The sequence below is a fragment of the Emydura macquarii genome, unplaced genomic scaffold (genome assembly GCF_026122565.2).
Source record: "Emydura macquarii macquarii isolate MOO-44397 ecotype Brisbane River unplaced genomic scaffold, CSIRO-AGI_Emac_v2 contig_2897, whole genome shotgun sequence".
Lineage (NCBI taxonomy): Eukaryota > Metazoa > Chordata > Testudines > Chelidae > Emydura > Emydura macquarii.
The window spans coordinates 19,570,997-19,591,819 of NW_027133034.1; the positions used below are offsets into that span (position 1 = coordinate 19,570,997).

The 20,823-nt window shown below is 38.9% G+C and overlaps 1 protein-coding gene across 2 annotated transcripts in view; it reads right to left on the reverse strand.

The window, feature by feature from the left end:
- MEGF10 (multiple EGF like domains 10) overlaps positions 1-20,823 on the reverse strand; it is a 94,484-nt gene that overhangs the window by 47,821 nt on the left and 25,840 nt on the right. For both annotated transcript variants that reach the window (XM_067568793.1, XM_067568792.1), the window contains exons 5-8: positions 13,681-13,927; positions 12,324-12,444; positions 9,817-9,953; positions 806-1,018 (exon numbers count right to left, since the gene is read on the reverse strand). In XM_067568793.1, the coding sequence (XP_067424894.1) occupies positions 806-1,018; positions 9,817-9,953; positions 12,324-12,444; positions 13,681-13,927 (718 nt within the window). The remainder of the gene's footprint in view (positions 1-805; positions 1,019-9,816; positions 9,954-12,323; positions 12,445-13,680; positions 13,928-20,823) is intronic.

The following is a 20,823-nucleotide window of genomic DNA, read 5'->3' on the forward strand; positions in this document are numbered from 1 at the left end:
CTGATTTACAGATTTTTATTACAGCATGTTAAGGCTTTGTGGGTTCTGTAGATACATACACAGTACAAAAATATTTGGCTCATAAATGCCTGAAAACAGTCATATGACGGTTCAGTGAGTTTCTATTGTTTACTTCCTCTGAGTCAATACTATGAGGTATGGAGAAATGTAAACAAATCAGATCACATATGCAAATAACTTTATTCAATTTCATCATCAAAACTTGATGAAACTTCACCTTTCTTGAATATTAGATTAAATGAAAAAGTTACACTTTTGAAATGTATAGCCATAATGGTGATAATTCCAGATATATCTCATTAAAACAATCAGTATGCTCCCTCCCCATAATATACATATAGTGGGCCTGATTCTCCTCTCACACCAGTTTTGTGTGTATTTCCATTGACTTCACTGGAGATAATTTTAATCCCCAGTGTAAATAAGGAGGAAAAGCAGGTCTATTGACCTTATATGGCAAAAATGTAGACAAAGACCAAGCACAGGTCAATTTTTATCTCGTGTCAATTAATCTAGATATTAATCTTAAAATCTGATTATTAGTTGCTATTTAAAGACATCAAATAAAGATGTGAGCAAAAAAAAATCTGTCTGCAATTCTTGCTCTGCTTGATATTGTTTTTTGCTATGATTATAAAAACATTAAATAGTCTCTCTATCTAAGCTTTGTGACTCTTAGCTGCTTCACTTTTCCTGGAAACCTGAGGAACTTATTTCCTTATAATTTACATTCCTGGTTAAATGTTCTACATGGAGAAAATCTGCTAAAGATGTAAAAACATACCTGCGAGTGTTCTGCAAGTGACAGGGGCACTTTTTGTCACACTTGAGACCATAGACTCCCTCAGAGCAAAGCCTTGTTTCACAGTGTTCTCCTGTATATCCTGGATCACAGAGACAGGCACCACTAATATGGTAGCATTTCCCTCCATTCATGCACTGACAGGTCTTTGCACATTCCACTCCATAAGTCCCCACTGGACATTCATCCTGGCATCTGTGGGGAAAGTCAGAAAAATGTAATTTTAAATGCCTTTAATTTAAAACACTTTGGAGAATCAATGTAAAAATGTATCTTAGTTTGTGAGGAGTTTTCTCTGGATAGAATTCTCAAATTCATTATAGATGGAGCTAATAGTTTTGCCTTTATTGAAGGTTGCCTAATACTTTGCATTATAAGCGCCTGTTTTCAACTGTTTATAACTTTGCCAAATTTTAACTTTTCAATGCTTGTCATCTACTTCAGACTAAATGTTTTTTGGAAAATTTCAGCAAAAAACTTTTCATTCATTTCTGAGCACAAAAGTTAGAGAAAATAGTTTTTCCAAAGTTAAGTATCTCTCTCTCTCTCACACAAACATATCCTACCCCAGCCAGTGGCTGGTTCACACAAGGGGTAACAGCTTACAGACACTACCAGTTACTTCTTAGCTGATAAACCATGAAGGCAGCAAACAGGAATGTAAATATAGTTTCACGTTTTTTCAGTTTGTTTTTTAAAAATCCTAGAAATGACATTCAAAAATTTATGTTAGAAGATTGAGTGAGATCCTATGCTCTAACAGGCACAGCATAGAACTAGCAGCCTGAGAAAAGGGGGGATATGGTAGCTTTAAGCCACCTTTGTGCCCTCAGATGCTGAGCTGCTCCAGGTGCTAGACAGACCCCCCAGCAGGTCTGTCTAAGTTATAATGGGCTCCTTAAGTTTCCCTATGGGCTGAAGCATTGCCAGGTATCTCTGCACTCTGCCTGCCCCCTCCCCTCCCCACACACACCATTAGAACTTGTGAAGAGGTCCTTAGGAGGCAGCCTCACAACTGTCTTCCGCAGTGCTTGCATCAGGGGAAATCCTCACCCAGCTGAATATGGGTCCTTTAGGGCACTTTTATACCACTCTGATCTTTTTGTGCACCATAAAGAGCCCAGAGCAAGGATCTCACCCATTATGGTTGCAATGTCAAACACTCAGAAGTTAGGAAACGTTAATGGCAAAGATCAACCCATCCCCACTGAGAGTATGCATTATGATACTGACTTTAGTTACACAATCACATAGTATTTGTTCTATAGGACCCCTGCCTCATTCAATGCATAGGATGGACAATGAATGAATCAGTAAGTTGCAAGAAGATAAAGCCTATTATCTTGTGTTCAATGCTCTGGACTGGGACTTTGGAGAGCTGGGTTCCCTCCCTTGATCTGTCCGAGGTTTCCTATGTGATGAAAGGCAAGACTATCTTCATCTGCAAATAGGCCAAATTAAAGTTTCACAAGCATTTCCTAATTTTTTAACACTTAACTTTCCAACCTTCTTTTAATACAGTTTTTGTTTAAATATGAATAATAAACACATTTACCATCCTTAGTAGTGAAGCAATTTGGAATTAACTGTATAAAAGTGATTAACCGTGTACTTTATGATATTGCCAAAATTGACTCTGTCTTTAGTAGTAGGTTTGATATCCTTCCTCTAAATAAATCTCAAGGCTTATTGCTCCTAAAGTGTGGTGAACTTTTAGTCAATAGATAGTATTTCTTTTTGGGTTTTAGCTGCAGAAGCTGTTGCCAGTCAGTCATGAGAAATTTTAATTCTGTTTTATATAAATTCAACACATTGATGAAGGGGATGATACTGTCTCCTGGCAGGAAAAAAATTGCCAAATGGCAAGCAATGACAAAAAAAAGTTACTTTTGTTTTCCTTGATTATTTATTTTAGTCAAAATTCTAACACACAACACATTACTATTCAGGGTTACTCAGGTAGAAAACTACACAGCAGAGAAAGGCTGAGAAGGAGAAGAGCTAATCATTTCTCCCAAAAAGGAACTTGTACTAAGATCTCAGGTTGAGTTTCTTCCTGAATGGTTTAGCTAGATATTGAGGAGAGAGATGGTACACAATATATGGAGAGACAGAAAGATTTCTCCAAGGGCTCAAGTGAAGTAATGGAAATGGGAAGCTGGTGTAGCATGCATTTTGCATGCTGCCAAGTCACTAAGAAATACAGTGCTAGGGATCTGGGTCAGTATTTAATTTTTAAGAAATTGTCAGCCTAGCAAAGGAAAAGGATAAAGAATTCAATTGCACTAAAAATAAACAGTCAAGAGAAAAAACCAACAAGGTCTGTAAATCTGTTGAAAAGAATATTTAATAATAACGTAGGATAAATGCAAAGAAATGGGTGAAGGCTATAGTTTCTATTTAAATCAACAATGAAGCTGAAAAAACCCATCTGTATGGGGTTGTCCTGCTACTATAGGACTTGTCACCCTAACCTCTTAACTTTTTTTTAAATGTGGTTATGTACTGGAAGCATTATAGGTCTCTTTATTATTCGAAGATTGTGAGGGGAGGGAGCCATTTCAGTTTGTTGAATTGAAATTGTCCAATATGCAAATATAAGGATAGAAAAAGATTTAGTCACACTTCAGCGGCATTCATTGTGACCCTCCCTTAGTTCACCCATTGCTGTTGTGTTTCATTTAATACGAAGCAGTTTGCTCTTTGAAATGGGGCAGATTTCTAAAGTATCTCTTATAAATTCTGTAGTCATTGGTGTTTGTGAAATGTCATTGGACATGATTTAACTCCTACAGGAACACAAAGGGACTGAACTTGCAAGGTGATTTCAGTGAAAATTAGAGGCATTCAGCACCCCTTGCAGGATCAGGCCTTGAAAGATGAATAAGGCTTGCATAAAGTTTGTTATTTTTCCTGTGACAGCTGACACAAGAATAAAAGCAAAACGTCTATGCCCAACAGTTTTTGCTGTTTAGAACAGCAAATTGGTTGTAAGGAGATAATTGAAGGTTAGGAAGAAAAATCTGAGTTAAGTCCAGCTGCTACAGATGTTTTCCGCACAACACTAGTGCTGTACCAATCTATGATAATATATATATACAGAGACCACTAACAGTTCCCTGTAATTAGGTAACGTTAACTTTTCTAGGTTTCCGATATGTATAACACTGAACCCACATTAAAACAAGGGGAAATTACTCATCATCAGTAATTCAGTGGGTCAGACTCCCTCATCTCCTCCCTTCCTGCAGATGATTCCCGACAATCATCATTATGTCAGGAAGCAAGGAGGGAAAGAATAGTGAAAGACAGAATATATAAGGCCAGACTCCAGTCATGAGGCCATCAGTTAGTTTTAAAGCTGGGAACTTCCAAATCAGATAAGATTCTCCACAATGAAAGGGAAGAAGGAGGGAGAGATGTTGGATGGGAGAAGATGGGATGATTTAGTTGGGGTAGGCCCTGCTTTGAGCAGGGGGTTGGACTAGATGATTTCCTGAGGTCCCTTTCAACCCTAATCTATGATTCTGTGATTCTAAGAGGAGGGACTCATATTAACTGGATCACTTGAAGGGGTTCCCTTTTCTCACCTCAAGGAAAGGGCTATTGCTCTGGCAGGTTCCCACCTGCGAAAAACTAAGGGCGTGTAGGTCCACATATCGACTGCCCAACCACAGGGGAAGGTTAGGGTTAAAACTATCAGAGACTGGAGGCCTAGAATAAAATAAGTGGGGGAAGAGAGAATAGGGGACTGAGAGGCAGAGCCATTATTCCTCTGGAAAGTGAGAGCATGCAAAACAGATAGAGTGTCTCCAGTAGAGTCCCTATGACTATTTTCTTGTCCATGTGTGCCTGTGCAACTGATGTAGGATCCCCTAGAAGATGCTCTCCAAGACTTGCAGTCCCTTCTAGCCCTCTGGCTCTACAATTCTATGATTATTTTTGGCACTGGGAACCTGTAGAACCTATCTAGGATCACCTGGTGGGTTTTTTGTGTTGGCCTCTTTTTTAGCTGGGTCTTTTCTATTTTTGTCTCTCTTCTTGGAATTGGCTTTAGTCTTCTTTTCTAATCCCATCCAGGTGGTACTGGAGGGAAACAAGTTGGATTCAAAAACCTGAGAGGCAGGCTCCATACTTCAGGAGAATAGGCAAAGAATATTGTCAGGTTGGAGTAGTGTGGAGTTTGCCCATATGTATCCTCTGCCTTTCATTATTCACAATCTGAACCTGCATGACTGTGCCTTAAAGATCGCACTGACCCCAAAGTAAGGTGTTTGTAAATACCAAAACTCCTTCCAATTCCAATTCAGAAAGAGCAGTTTGGGCCAATTCATTTTTTATGTCTTTAAGACAAACCTGACTTTCCACCTGAGGGGAAATAATTAAACTGGTCTTTAATTAACCCTAATGTTAAAAGTATCCTTGAATGGACTTCCCAAATAAAATCAAAATTAAGATTAATTCCAGTAGGGAACCTACATAAGGGAACAAAGAAGATTATGCTAAAACATAGAAACAACTCTGACAAGCTCTTTCATGGCTCCAGCCAGAGACAGTGACTACTTGTTATTCGTTTTATAGTAGTACCTAGAGGACCCACTGCTCTAGGGACTGTACAGACATATAGTGGGAGGCAGACCCTACCCTGAAGAGATTACAGTCTAAATAGATAAGACAAATGGAGAGAGGGAAAACTGTGGCACAGAGAACATCTACAGGTTCAGTGGTAGTTGGAAGTGGGCACAAAACAACAACCTACTTGGATATTCCGTTTCACACATTCATTCAGAGGAGGTTTGAATTTATCCCACAGAAGATAGTAGAAAGTAATTAGCATTATTTTTCTTTTGCTTCATTTATACAGCAGCAGGATAAAGACCCAAAAATCAGTTTCTGATGAAGATTCCTTCTCTAACGTCTCCATCAGACTTACTAACATATAGGTTTTGAGGAAAAATTTCTAGCTTTTGCCAAGAATAAAAATCTGTTGAATTTTTACATATTTCTTTGTAAAAAAGATGTTAGTTATCTTGAAGATGATTCTGTACATCTTGCTGTCTAGTACAAATACTGAGATGCCAATTTCCTCTTTGATCATTCTAAAACATAATCCATTTCCTGATGTACTTCTTAATAGAAATTTCACTTTCTGTTTTCAAGAGAAACTTGAAATATCACTTGATTTTTCCATTTGTGCTTCTCTGTGTTTTATGACGGAACTGTTAAAAATCAGAATGACACCACCACCTTATTAAAAGCCCTAAAGATTTTATTATGCATTTCACAGCAGGCTGACCTTCCTACTGAACAGATTACCATGCACAGAGCCAGGATGTGGAGTGTTTCACAGCTTTACATGCCAGAGAAGATCAGCGAATATTTATTGATAAAGGCCGTATACAGATTATGCAATGTTTTGACTATTCCATACACAGAGACACAGGAAGACAGATAGATGAATAGAGCGAAATCCTGAAATCCTTCCCCAGGCCACACTGGCACTCAAGTCATGAGATGTGTCATACACCCTTGAGAGTTCCAGGTGCACAGCACCTTCCAGGATTTGGCTAAATGAGAGCTTTACCTCGTTAAAGATAGAGTAAAACTCGAGGACTCGAGGATTTGCCCCAAAGCAAATACTGATTTTCTGCCTATTGTAGAAGGAACCAATTATCTTCCCCAATTCCAGATAAAATAATCATCTTGGAGGTTTCATTCTTGTCCTCTTGTGTACATCACAATATCTTTGTATGATTGGCAGATTCTGCTTAGGAATGGAAGGGTCACTTCAGAGCAGAAGACAGGTTCTTAACAGAGTTAAGTGGGGAAAATATGTTCAGCTCCTGACTGTCCCATGCCTAGCTCAAGCCACTGCTGTTAGTCCCTCAGTTTCATGAACACTGAGGGTGAGATTTTCAAAAATGCTCAGTGATGACCTAATGCTGCTCCCACTGACATCTCTCCTGACAAAACTCCTGCTGACATCAATAGAACCATCATTAGGCCAATGCTGGGTGAAAATCCCACCTATATTGTGGTTGTAACAAAAATAGTTAAAGGAGAAATTTTGCAAAATGGTGGTCAGGAAATCCAAGAAAATTAGACCAAATTTCACATTGTAATTTTTAAAAAATTGCATTCTCGTCAAGTTATTAGTTTAGGAAAGACCCTCTTCCATCTTCTAATGAAGATTGTTATCAATGAATACCGAGTGGGCTGTGTTCAGAAATGATGGGTAACGTGGCATAAACAGGACTCCTTTGAATTTAATTAGATCTCATTACACTCACTGAGGGCTGGTCTACACTACAGAGTTTGGTCGACAAAAGTCAGCTTTTGGCGACAAAACAGTGCCTCCCCCCATCGACAAAACTCACCTGCTTTGGCGACAAAATAAAACATCTCAATGAGAGGCACAGAGCTTTTTGCGGCTAAGTTAGGGCGACAAAGCATCAATGTAGACGCTGTATGCCTAACTGGGCTCCAGGAGCTATCCCACAATGCCCACTTTGACTGCTCTGCTCACTGTTTTGAGCTCTGCTGCACTGCCCTGCATTCCAGTTACATAGGCATGTGCCCTTCCCTTTTCAAGGCCCCAGGAAGTTTTGAAATTGCTCAGCATGGAGAGCTCACACAGCTACTGCCCAGCTGAGCATGCCAGCTTAGGGCTCCAGCCTGGACTACAGGGGTGGGGGTGAATCATTCTCCTGGGTCTGTAGGGAGATGAAGCTGTGGGAGAACTTGAAGGGAATCAGTCCTGCTCTCCTATGGCAGGCAGGCAGCACAGGCTGCTGCTGAGCGGACACTCCTGATGTGAGCCAGGGCGGGAGGTGGGGGCAGATGTCAGGATGTCCCTAGGATGACCAGATGTCCCAGTTTTTTAGGGACAGTCTTGATATTTGCGGCTTTGTCTCATATAGGCGCCTATTATTACCCCTCACCTCTATCTCAATTTTTCACATTTGCTATCTGGTCACCCTAGGTGTCCTCCTTCCTGTCTCTGCTGAGCTGGGATGGGAGGACAGGGGAACACCAGCTGTCTGTGCACCAGCTTCTGCCTCAGGATTGGTTGCTTCTGACTGTGGTCTGAACTTAAAGAGACAGCGTGCAGACACACTCACTGTCCCCCAGAACACACACTGTCTTTGTCTCTCTCTCTCCCACACACACCCTGTCACACACTCTCCCTCCTTCCCCATTCACACACTTCTGTGGGCTTCTTGTGTTTGAGTTCAGCAATGTCAATTTGGCTGACATGGCAGTTGAAAAGCAGCTGTCAATCTAGTAGAATGCCCATGGAACAATGGGATTCAAAAACCTTCATGATGTGATGATGTGCCTGTCCCATGAGGCATTGCAAACCCTTCCCAAAGCACCCTGAATGCAGTTGAACAGTGGGATAGCTACCCCCAGTGCATTGTTCCTTGTGTCAGTCCAAGAGCTGGTAGTGTGAATGCACTCCACTGACACAAGGAGCATGAGGACATGCAACGGCGGTTTAATTACCAGTGGTGGCTGTACGCCGGCATAACTTGTATCGACAAAATTCTGTAATGCAGACAAGGCCTTAGACTCTATTAGACGTACTAACACACATTTGCTGGTGTATAAATCTGTGTGAGGGAGTCGAAGTCAGTGCAAATACCACACTGAGGAATCAGAAGAAAGTGCTTGAAATTATAAATTGAAGTAGGGAGTAGTCCAACACCTTTTTACACCATCCTGTTAGGAACACAGCCACTGCACTCCTCCCCCTTAGGGTGACAGAGCAAGTACTTCCCTCCATGGCTGGACAACTGTTGTGGAGTAGCCAATGGGACCATGGCCTTCTGACCCATCCCTATCACTCTGAAATAAGTAGCATCCTAGCAGGCAACAGTCCCAGCATGTTGGCAAGCACAGGGACTTCAGCTGTGCCTGGACCCTGTGCTGGAGGGCAAAAGGATGGAAGGCTCTTTGCGCCTCAAACTTGTGCAAGGGATAGATACAAATCAGAGACAAGTATAGGCCATACTGTAAGGTATTTAATAGGATAGCAAGATTTGAATCTCAACTGAGAAAGACAGATGCCACAATTGTCTTTAGAAATACACACGACGTACAGCATGCAGATTCTCACATATATTTTCCTATCTCTCATGAAACTGGTTTGTGCTTTCATTCTGGTTTGCCTATGTCTGTTTAAATGCATGTAACACGATCCCCAGTGTTTCCTCATAGAGGCCAACATTTAATTTTGGCAACACTAATAGCTCTGGATTGGCTGTTTTTCTTTTTTGGGTTTCTTTATGCTTTTTTATGGTTGGTTAGATTATCTCCACATCCTGCACTGAAATTGCATGTGGAATGTTGTGATGCTACCTACCATTGTTGGCAGAGAATACGGACTAACCCCAGTGATTAAGTTAGTGCAACCTTCAGCAACTGGGTTGTGTACTTTTTAAAAGGCATGCAGGAAAGTGCTTCTTTTATCACTTTCTACCCCTTTATGATGTTCACTTTTGCTATGAAACACATTTGAGGGACATTTTAACAGCAGTCAGGCAATAAAAAGGTTAATTTCTTCTTCTGAATTAAAATACTTTGAAAAAAAATCAGCTGGCAGCCCAGTTCAGAGAGCAAATGGAGCAGTGCTTCTTCAGCTACCTCACCCTAGAGCCACCATTGCAAAAGGGAGACCCTCTCATTGATCCATCTCATCCCATTCTTGGTTCTCGAACTATCTCATTCTGCAGGCCCCTCAGTAAGGCTTGTGCATCACTGGGGCACATGGGCCACAATATAAGAGTCCTTAAACAAAACCATTTGTCATAGGGACTAATGAATTGAATGTCCACCTTTACTTTTGATTCATTATCATTTAAGTGACAAAACTGACAAATCTATAAAACTCTTCAGATTATATCACTGATGACAGACTTCCACTTGCTTCCTAGTTTTGCCTTTTGCTGTAAAACCCTTGGTATAATTTGGTAGAAGGGAGTCTTCCTTACCGTTCCCCTGCGTAACCTGGACTGCAGCGACATTGGCCTGTTGCTGAGTCACACGTCCCTCCATTGTGGCACTGGCACTCCTGGGAGCAGTTCTTTCCGTAACGACCCTCTGGACAAGGCTGGCCACAGACTGTGCCCTGTTTACAAACAGAATCTGCATGTTACGTTTGGAATTGTAGCTGTGTGGAGAAGGGGACTGGAAAGAAGTGAGCAGATTCATGGGATCATGTATCAGACTGCTTAAGCTCTTCTTGAAAATGCCAGATTCTTTTTTAGCCTTAAACACCCAGTATGTTTTGCCATAGGTTTTGAGGTGATAATCTGCTGGGATTTCTATCCTGGAAGCTAAAGCTAATCAAAAACTTTATCTCCCAGCAACAGTAAACATTTAGATATTCAAGCCTAGCTGAGGCAAGGTCTTCCTTATTTCTTCATCCAAACCATTAAAAACCAGTGCACGCAGAAATCCTTTGCAGTTAAAAATGCTTAAAATGTAACAGTTGCTGTAATGTCCCTTTACTTTGTTTTGTGTTTAAAATAAAGAAATTCTACTTGCAATTTTGTTACAGTATAAAGTAATACATCTTAAAAGCTTAGGCATAATTCTCTTCTCACGGACACTGCTTTTGAGTCTCTGTAACTCCATTTAAATCCTTAGACTTATTTACATCTGTGTAAGTGAGAGAAGAATCAGATCGTAAGACTTTTAGGAAGCCAATCCAAGAGCAAATGTTTGGTCATATTAGCAAAGCTAACATAAGATACTGTGGAATTTGTGCTTGAATATTTTACACCACTCTTACAAAGAAAAGCAAAAAGGTTGTGTTGGCAGGATTCTCCTGCAAGAAACTGAGCAATTTGAAAGTCAACAAACAGGTATACTCAAGTATTGACTTCGGATAGAAAATTAGCCATATAGGTAAGTGTTTTCTACTGCTGTAGGTTTTTCATCACATTAGTATCTGACATACTGTGTTTTCATCAACTTTATTTAGGTCAAAAATGGAAGCCAATAATTCATGAAAATACTTATACTTTTTCATCATCATCATCATTTAGACTGTGAAGCACCTAAAAACCTCCATCAGGATTAGGGATTCATCTGAGGGTTCTGGACAAACACAAAAGTAGACTTGGTCGCTACACTAGAGAGCTTACTACATAATAGAGCTGGTCAAAACTTCAACAGAACTAAACAAAGGTTTTCAACCAAAATGAAAAAATGAATGCATCATTTTTATTTATTTTTGGTCAAAATTTTCTGGGTGGGCTTTTGACAAAAAAAAAAAAAAAACACCAAGAACAAAAACAATTAATTTGTGGTCTCTCTTCCCTTCCTTTTTCCTCTCTCTTTCTCTCTCTGTCTCTCTTTCACCAGCCCAAGTAGAAAAGGAGGGAGGAGAAAAGTGGAGGAGGGGGAAACAAAAACTAAAAAAAACTTTTCAATTTTCATATTACTGTAAAATTCTAAGAAATATTCCAAAAAAACCCAAAATTTTTCATTTTATGTGAAATTTTTCATAGAAAATATATTAGCATTTTCTGACTAATTTTAACTAAAAGCAAAACATAGTGAGAGCAACAGGCATCAGTAGGGAAAAAAGACTGAGGGTAACAGCAGTAAGATCATACGGTATATGTGTACGGTTTGATGGTTTGGAATCCTTTAAACATTTCCATTTTAATTATTTAAAAATTCCCTGTCACATTATTATAACTCCCTTTCTACTGCCTGCAAGAAATGGTGACCCTGGGCTTACTGCCCATTATTTGACATATTATTTATTTGTTTTGTTTGTTTGTCCCCATGCTATATAGAGACCATCTCCAACCATCCTGCTATCTAGCATGATTAAATGTGTTGGTTGTTGGATATAAAATATTGTTCCCCTCCCTCAAACAATGACTCCTGCCCTTCTACAGAATTCTCTTCCCCATGTGGGGCTGGGGGACTAATGGAGCCCGTCATGTTTGCCCAGGTGAGAGGAATGGGTCTTTGCTGGTATGACGTGCAAAAGGACAGAAAGTCCATTGATCAGTTATGAAGTTGATGTTCTGAGGTCCCTGTATTTCTGGGCTATGAAGGTGAAACCAGAACCTGCCCATTACCTACTTTCATTTTAAGAGGGTAGCATCATATATTTGGAAATACAGATGAAGGCCACCATCTGAATATTTAATGGTGCTGATGTTCAAAGAGCAACAGTTATATCAAATTATATCCACAAGGACACGGCTTCTGGTCAGTTCCAAATAATGCTGTTTGCATGGTTCAGAGAGAACATTTTCCTTTTCCCAATCTCTGAAAAAGTTAACAAGGCAGTGCAGAATTTATATTTGATTTTGATCCCTTGTGGTGGTACCATGTGCTAAAATACATTTCCTTTTCTTCCTGGCTGCAGTCAGACTGTATTTGCTATTCCAATTAAACTTTCTCCTGAAGTTGCCTGAAATCCACAAACATGGAAATTTACCCAGTTTATATTTAGTTTAGAAAGCAATTTTACCATCCACCCAGGTGGGCAGGCACATTCCCCAGTCACATGGTGACACACTCCTCCATTCTGGCATGGACATCTTTCTTCACACTGTGGCCCATGCTTGCCGGGGGGACAAAGATCTTCACAGCTAAATAATTGGGGCATAATTAATACAATTGTTATTATATGCAAATTTCAGTTTCTCCCCCTCTCTTTATTTTTTAACATATAATTCTTCAGTCTATAATTATGAAACAGCAGGCACTCAGAAATAAAGGGAAATAACTTTAAAAGCTCTTGGGATCAATGCCATGAATGTATGAAAATAAAATTAGCAATTAAAGAATTGCAAGTGTAGGTACCTTTCCTTAAACATGTTTCTTTCTAGACAAATCAAGTTTGATCTTGGATTCATTGTTATAAACAGAGATTAAAACACTCTGCTGAAAGGATTAACCCAATCAACTGCATTTTTCTATGCTTAATTTTCTACTACAGAGCCAATCTCTATTGGCTGAATTTTATAAAACATGGCAGAATTTGGACCATAGGGGATTGTGATTTATTGTCCATTTAGCCTTCCATGAGGCAGCTGCTTTGGCAGCAGTGTTCCCCTTCTAAATTGGGCATAGGGAGCAGACGTACCACCACTTTTTCTTCTTGGGGAAAGCACGTCAGTTTAGGAGCCAAGGCTTGACATGAACTTCACCAGCAGTGACTCTTTAGGGAAAGCTCTGGATCAGCACATCGTTGGCTTGCCTGGCTTTGCTTCCTCTTGGGCCAGTCCTGTTCCCTTATTGATTGTGCCAGCTAGTTCTCTACCAGGAATTTGTGTATGCAAACAGAGTGCTGCCCATCCAAATATCTAATGCATTTGTTTAAATACCCATTCATGTGACCGAAAAACTGTGAGGAAAACTTGGGCTTAATTCTTAGAATTCAACCCCCAAATCTTAAACTGTTGACTGCTACCTAATGTAGCCAGGACATTGACACCCAAAGTCTGGATGCATCGGATCTGTCCTGATGTTCCATTGCAAGAAGTGGGCTGGAGGTGAAGTGATTAGTTTAAACACAAATCTAAAAGCTGAAGTCAATTCTCAAACCTATATGTAAACCACTCTACTCATTAGTGCAGATTCATAATCTCAGAAATGTGACCAGCGCAACAGCTGTGCTTTACCAAGAGCTTTTGTTGTAGCATTTTAATAACAGTCATTGATAAATATACAGAGGGACTTATAATCAGATATAAATATTAGTAACTTTTAAAACAGGCACTTGCAGCTTAATGTTCACATAGGTTACTAAATAGTTTACCCTGGGATTAGTGACCTGCAAAAACCAACCTTCCCCATAATGAATAATAATACCCTCTGCTTACAAAGCACCAGTATATCCAGGAGGGCATCTGCATTCTCCAGTCACATGATCACAGGTGGCTCCATTTTGACACTGACATTTTTGGTGGCAATCATTTCCATACGTCCCCTGGTCACAGCGTTCCTCACAGCGCCAGCCCTTGAAACCAGAAGCACAGTGGCAGGCTCCAGTGATGGGGTTACATAAGGCTCCATTTTTGCACTGGCAGCGACTACTGCAGTGGGGTCCCCAGTGGTCACTATCACATGCTGAGGGAGTGGAAAGAAAATGTCATAGCATGCATGGTGCAATGCAGAAGATTTGATGTTTCAGAGACATCAAGATGGCTTTTTTATAATATGGAAATGGTAGTGGTATTGTTGTAGAGACATCCTCACTTCTCCTGGGTCTTTAAGGGTCTTGATGGTCAGATAGGACTTAATTTCCTGTTTACAAGTATATAAAATAAACTGAAACTTCATCTACATTGAAATAAATGTAAGTTCCAAACTCCTTCAATGCATTCCAATGTGAAATTGAAATTACAATTATAGGGAACCTTTAGTTACAGGGCCAAACTCTTCCTCTGGCTACTTACTTCAGTGAAGTTGTGTGAGTATAAACTGAGAACAAAACGTTGCCCATAATCTGAATTAGGAGCCATAAACATTTATCTAAATCCCACAGTGAAGTTATTCTATGTAACAATGAGTTCATTATAAGAGGATCACATTCTATGGCAATTTTTTAAACATGAAACTTCCAACTAGTTTACACACTTACAGCTATTTCCTTTCATGTTTGACAATACTATTCATTGACAGTGCCGTAAGCAATGTAATAAACATTTCATCGAACAACAGAAACTAATTGTCATCTGGTTAAACAGTATGGTGACACATACCATAGGCAGTAAGGCTACTGTTTAATATTTTGAGTTAGCTCAATTTGTTTTTATAATCATTCTACCATGCATTTTTGTTTTCTACATTCTACTCCATCAAAACCTGAGAGGTAAATATTTTGTTTTCACACCTTCAAAAGAAAATCTTTAATAGTAAGGAAAGATTGATTTAAAGTGAGAAATAGGAGTTTTCAATAACAAAACAGAAGATAAAGGTCATCTAGAGTTCGCCAGAAATGTGGTCAAAGGATCTACTTTTAATTTTTTATGTTCTGCTGATAACAAAAGTGCAGTGGGGAAACCTCAGTTACTATCACTGGGTGCCTATACTCTCTCCTTAATGACTGACCACCATTGTTCACTCAGTCTTCTCCTGGGGCAGAGCAACCAAGCAGAGAATAAACCTACTTTCTTAAAGTGAGACAAAAGAACTCAAGACATCTCCTTGAGGTAAAAATTGCTCTGCTATAGGAACTGATCACTCAGACTACACAAATAAAAAGGATTAGAGTCCTTTAAGAAATTTTTTCCTTCTGTATGGCTTGTGTCTGGGTTAATTCCTAAAAGCTATGGCATGCTTTGAAATTACAGTTTCCTCTCAAACAGTATTTTCCTAAAAGGTCACTGGAACATGCATTCCACAATATAGATACTGTTTATGTACACATACCGTGACTAAATAAAGTAAATATATATATATATATATATATATATATATTACACACACACACACACACACGAACAATGGAGTAAAACAGACATGGAATAACTGCTCCTCTTTCATTTCTTTATTCTTGTTCCTTCTCTTCCTTATTAGCATTTAAACATTCATTTTTATGTGCGGGACTATCTGTACAATGCACCACAATGTATTTCAAACAAGATGTATGTCTGTATGTCTTCACTCATTATAGCTCACAGATAAACCCAGGCCTGGCAACACAGTATTTTGAAAGTGTCTAGATGGAGGAAAAAATGTAATCCTCATGCTGAATCAGTTCTCAAGTTCTCCTCAGGAAACCAACTGTTTTGAGTGTAGTGGATTTGTGAGACAGACAGATGTTCTCTCAGGACTGTATAAAGGCTACCAAATTCATTTTCCTTCACACCCCATCATGGATTCATATTACAGTCCCCCTCCTGCTTCCAACAGAAAAGGACAATTTCAGCCATTCCTCACAGAGAAATTAAAAATAAATTTGAATGTTATGGAATGTCTGAAAAACCACTGTGAAGACCTGAAAGATTGAAAATGACATCAGACAGCAGCAGCTCTTTAAATAAAGATAAAATTAACCTCTCTTAATATAAAAAAGCACCACTGGACAAGAGGAGATTTAGTTTTTGGCTGATGGTTTGTGGCTTATATTATATTACCAATGACTGGAAGTGGGATATTTGATTCAATCCACCAGTGTTCACACAGAGGTTTGGAGAGACAATTTAATGAGTCTCAAAGACATGCAGACATCCTTTGCTACTGTATACTTGCCACAGTAACAGTGAACCAGACAATATGCACAATGGCAGGATTACCACAAACTGTATTATTTGTGAAGCATTGAAAACCTTCTGCTCCCATTATAATGCATTTTTAAGCTATTTCATCAGACAAGGTTGTTACTGTTCCTTAGAGATATACTGAAGTTAGAGATGAACATAGTATATCTCAGAACTTGAGCTTTTCTAGACTATTTTACTGTAAGAGACATGTGCCACAGATTGTATGAAATTTTATTAGTTTCCTGGAGTGCTCTTCTCAGTCTGTTGTATGGGGCCTATTAAAATTTTAAAAAACTACATGCCCATTGTTTAGTTTTCCAGTCTCATGGTCACCCTCTGAAGAAAAGAGTGAGAGGATGGGAAACAAATATTGAGTACCTAGTTATTTCACTATAGCATAATGTCAAAGCATTTTACCAGAAAAATTACTGCTGCAAGATAGTCTATTACACTATAAGAGCTCTCACTAGCCTACTATGAGTTATGGGCACCACTTAAGGGAATCTTGAACGATTAATGGGATTAAATAATATTCTTGCTGCACAAGATAGATAAATCGTATACTTTACTTCTATATATCACTTGACTGCTAATCAATATGGTCCCTCATAGGAAATTAAAGTGATTTATCAGAAACAGATACTTAGATTACAATGCACAAAACAAACATGGGCTAAGGCCAGGCGTAGAAATGCTTCTGGAGAAAGATTTGTTTATTTTTAGTTAGCTTTGTAGGCTAAACTTACCAAATATTACATCAGACTATTTCTAATTCTGCCTCCTATTCAAAAACTAAGACAGGCTGGAAGTCACACAGCTGTTAATCTGGTGAAAAGAGTACTCTTGGAGATAATGACTATCCTCAGGTTACAGACTGTCAGTTGGAGTTTAATCAGAATAGCTACTATAATGACTCTCCTGACTGCTCCAAGGTCAGACACACACACACACAAACACAAAGGGGCAGAAGAAAGTGTCAGCTAAAGACTTCCACCAAACTGAATGAGGTTAGTAAGTCATCTGTCACAATGTAGGGCATAAGGGAGGGAGAAGAGAACACACAGTAAAAAGAATTAAAAGTCCCACATTCAGAACTGTTTCAGCAGAAGATGATAAGATTCAGCACCAACAATTCAGGGAAATTATTTGAGTCCTATACCAAAGCAAGACAGAATCTATGCACCAATGGCTGTGGTCTAAATGAGTCATCATATTAATCAGCTTCAAGAACTAAGTGGTGAGATGTGTAATGTTAATGGTAAAAACTTGTTTCTTTAATGTGATTATATTAATTTAGTATGGACCTCACCAATCAGTTGCTGAAGTTGACAATAGTGATGTTCTATTTGCAAAGTGTTTTCATCACTATTCTTAGTAGCTAGAAGATGTTTATTCCTTAAATCCTAGCCTCACTGAAATCAATTTCAAAACTCTCACTAATTTCAGTGGGCCCAGGAGTTAATCCTTGGATTTAAAGTAATGAAACAGAATATTTTCCAAAATATACTAGAGCAGATCTTCAGTATAATAGATCCATTGATTTCAGTGGAATTGTGACAATTTGCACCAGCGAAAGATCTGCCCCAGAATAACCATATTGTATATAATTGGTCCAAGCTGATCTCAGTTTCACAGGCACAGCTCCTTCAAAATACCAAACCCCGCTTCCTACACATACTATATGCAACATCAGTTTTCTTTATTTTAAATAAAACACAGTTTTCCAGCTTTATTGCTCACAGTCAACTCTTCTGTGGGAGTCATAGGGATCTTAGATCCTACATCTCAACGTGTGGGAAGAAACTCAAAAAAATGTTTGCCAAAAACTGCACGGTAGACTTTTAGCAGAGAAAAATATTTGGTGCCATTCATACAGTTTGTTCATCTGGGAATATATCTTTTTAATTCCCTACTATAGGTCCTCTGCACATCATACAATGTTACAAATATAGGACAGCAAATTTTCCTCTCAAAAGGCTGCCTCAGTAAAAGTGAATGCATGCCTTTGGGAATAAGCACATTATATTATATAAACCCTCATTTAAAATGCATCAGTATGATATGGAACCCTAAGACAACATAAAGTTAGCAACAAAAACAAATTATAAATGCTCTCTGAAGCGCAGTGTCAGATGACAATTTTACCAACAGAAATGGTCCCAGAGCTTCAGCTGCAAAGAACCTTCTTCAAGGAAACAGCAAAAGAATAAAATGTATGATGCAAATTGGTATCATTCTTGGGTCTTTTGTATGATACTTAAAGATTTAAAGTTATGTATTTCATATTATAATAACTTTGATGCACATTGTTATTATGCTAGATAAGTCTCGTTTTTATGCACATGGCCTATCTAAGATGGCAGTGATTTGCAAATTAGGATGCAGGGTGCCCTGATATTTTACAGTGTGAGATATGAATTTGTATCATTAGAAGTGTACCTGTTTGGTTTTATAATTCTTATATTCCTTATAAACAAAGACAATGTGTCGGTCCAATTCTAACATAATGTAACACTTTTGAAGGGTTTCTCTCTCTCTCTAAGTCGATTTCACTTGAGAAGGTAACAAAAAGAGAAGCACGAATGAGTCCAAGTTTATTCCTGACAAAACCACCTTGATCACATGTAATTCTGTGCTCCTCTAAAGAATAGCATATGATGAGAGCAAAATACGGCTATCAAATCAAATCAAAGAACATTTCAGAAGAAAATTCCCCTCAGAAACTAAAAAAAGCAACTACCTTACCCGGACGCTACAGTTACTGATATAATGTGATATTCAGGATACAACATGTTTATGGCAAGTTATTTAAATATCTGACTTTCTTCTGTTTTTTTTTTTTTTTGCTAATTCTAACATGGACGTTAAAGTGAAGAATCACACCAAAATTCAGATTTTTTTTTCTTAGCATCTTTCCTTGTTCCTATCAAACAGGTGGTATTGAGATAATTACATAATATTTTATTCTGGCTCATAACTGTTCTTGGGATTGTACAGCAAAACATTGTAATATGTGTCTGGAAACAAGCACCATTTCTACTCCTCTAGAGAGGAGACCTTTATCAGAGTACTAGACTAATATAATTTTAATCTTCTTTCTTGTGATACCTGAAGTGATTGTGCAAGTCTAATGTGTTTTGTCCAACCACAAACTGTGGGTCAGAGTGAACTGCTCACTCATTTGGAAATGTAATTTTGGCAGCCAAAAAATTAAATAAATATTAATTGTAAAAGTGCAGAATCTCATCCCCTGTCCCTCTAAACCTCCAAATATAATTTCTTTAGCTGGGTTCAAAAGGTCATGGTCTATGGTACATTAAAAGTTGTTTTGTACTGCTTCAGCTGTGCAAAAACTGACTTAACAAGCCTGTAGCCTGTAACTTCTTTCCTCACATTCAGGCTACATCTCAATTTTGCAGATTCTTTCTGCATAACATCTCTAAGACACGTTCTTTCCTATTCATCAATACAGCTAAAACTTTTGTCCAGGCTCTCATCATCTTGTGTCTCAGTTACTGCAACATCTTTTTCTCTGGCCTTGACAAATGCAATCTTGCCCACTCATATCTAGCCTGTCACTCTGACCATGTCTTTGCATCCCTCTACTGCATGTCTCTGTCGCATCACACATAAACTATTTGGTCTTCACTCTCAAGGTCCTTCAGAGCCTAACCCTACATGCCCTGTTATCTCTCATTCACTATCAAGATGTTAACTCTCTCCTCCGATTGGCCTAGAGTGCTAGCCTCCATTGCCAAGTTATTTAAATTGTCAAATAAGCACCTTCATGGTTTCTCCCATGCTGTTCCTTATACTTAGGAGGAACTCCTCAAAAATATCCAGAAATCGACTTCATTTTCCTTCTTCAAATCCCTCCTTAAAATTCTCCTTTGCCATGATGCCTACAAAATCTTGACAACAGAGAGGCTGCTGATGTGCTGAGACCACTGCCTAATGTGCAGATCAATATTGCCTCACTGTCTCCTTGTACTCACCCATCTGCCTGTCTATATCTTAGATTGTAAGACCTTAGGGGCAAAGACTGTCTTTCGTTCAGAAGCATCTAGCACTATGGAGCCCTGGTTTGTTACTAGGGATCCTAGGCCCTGTGGTAATTCTTCTTCAAGTAACATCTCTGATGTGGAGGTTAACAACCACCACCTCCCATCTTTCATGATTGTGACAGAGCTGTAAAACTTCCACTCTCCTTTGGGTTCCAGTCCATCTGATATTACTAACGTAACTGGCTCTCATTCTTCCTCTTCCTGGTTTGCCTGCAATCTTGCCTGATAGTGTGAGTGCTAGAAGAAAGTGGCTCTGTGATTGGAGAGCTATGTGGCCACAAAAATATGTTATTCTTTTTCCTAGGGTCTCAAGTAATTGTGCTCTTTTTAAATTCATCCTTTTTGTCACCTCTTCATTCATAGTTTTGTTTATCCAGTTATTTTTTAACATTCTTCTATAACACCAAAACTCCAATGCTCTGGATTCCTTTAAGTGCCCAGTTCTCACATCCATACAGGAGAGTTGACCATATGCAACACTATTTCAGCAATCTAGTGCAGGTGTGCAGTTTTTGCTTTTGAAAACACAGAAGTCTTTAGAAATTGTTGAATACATTTTTGCAAGCTCTATTCTTTTCTTGATTTCTTCATCACATCTTCTATCTGATATTACAGGACTCCCTAAATAGGAGAACCTGTTACTCACTCATTCTGGAACTTGACCACCAAGGTATAGGCATTGCCTACCTTGGGC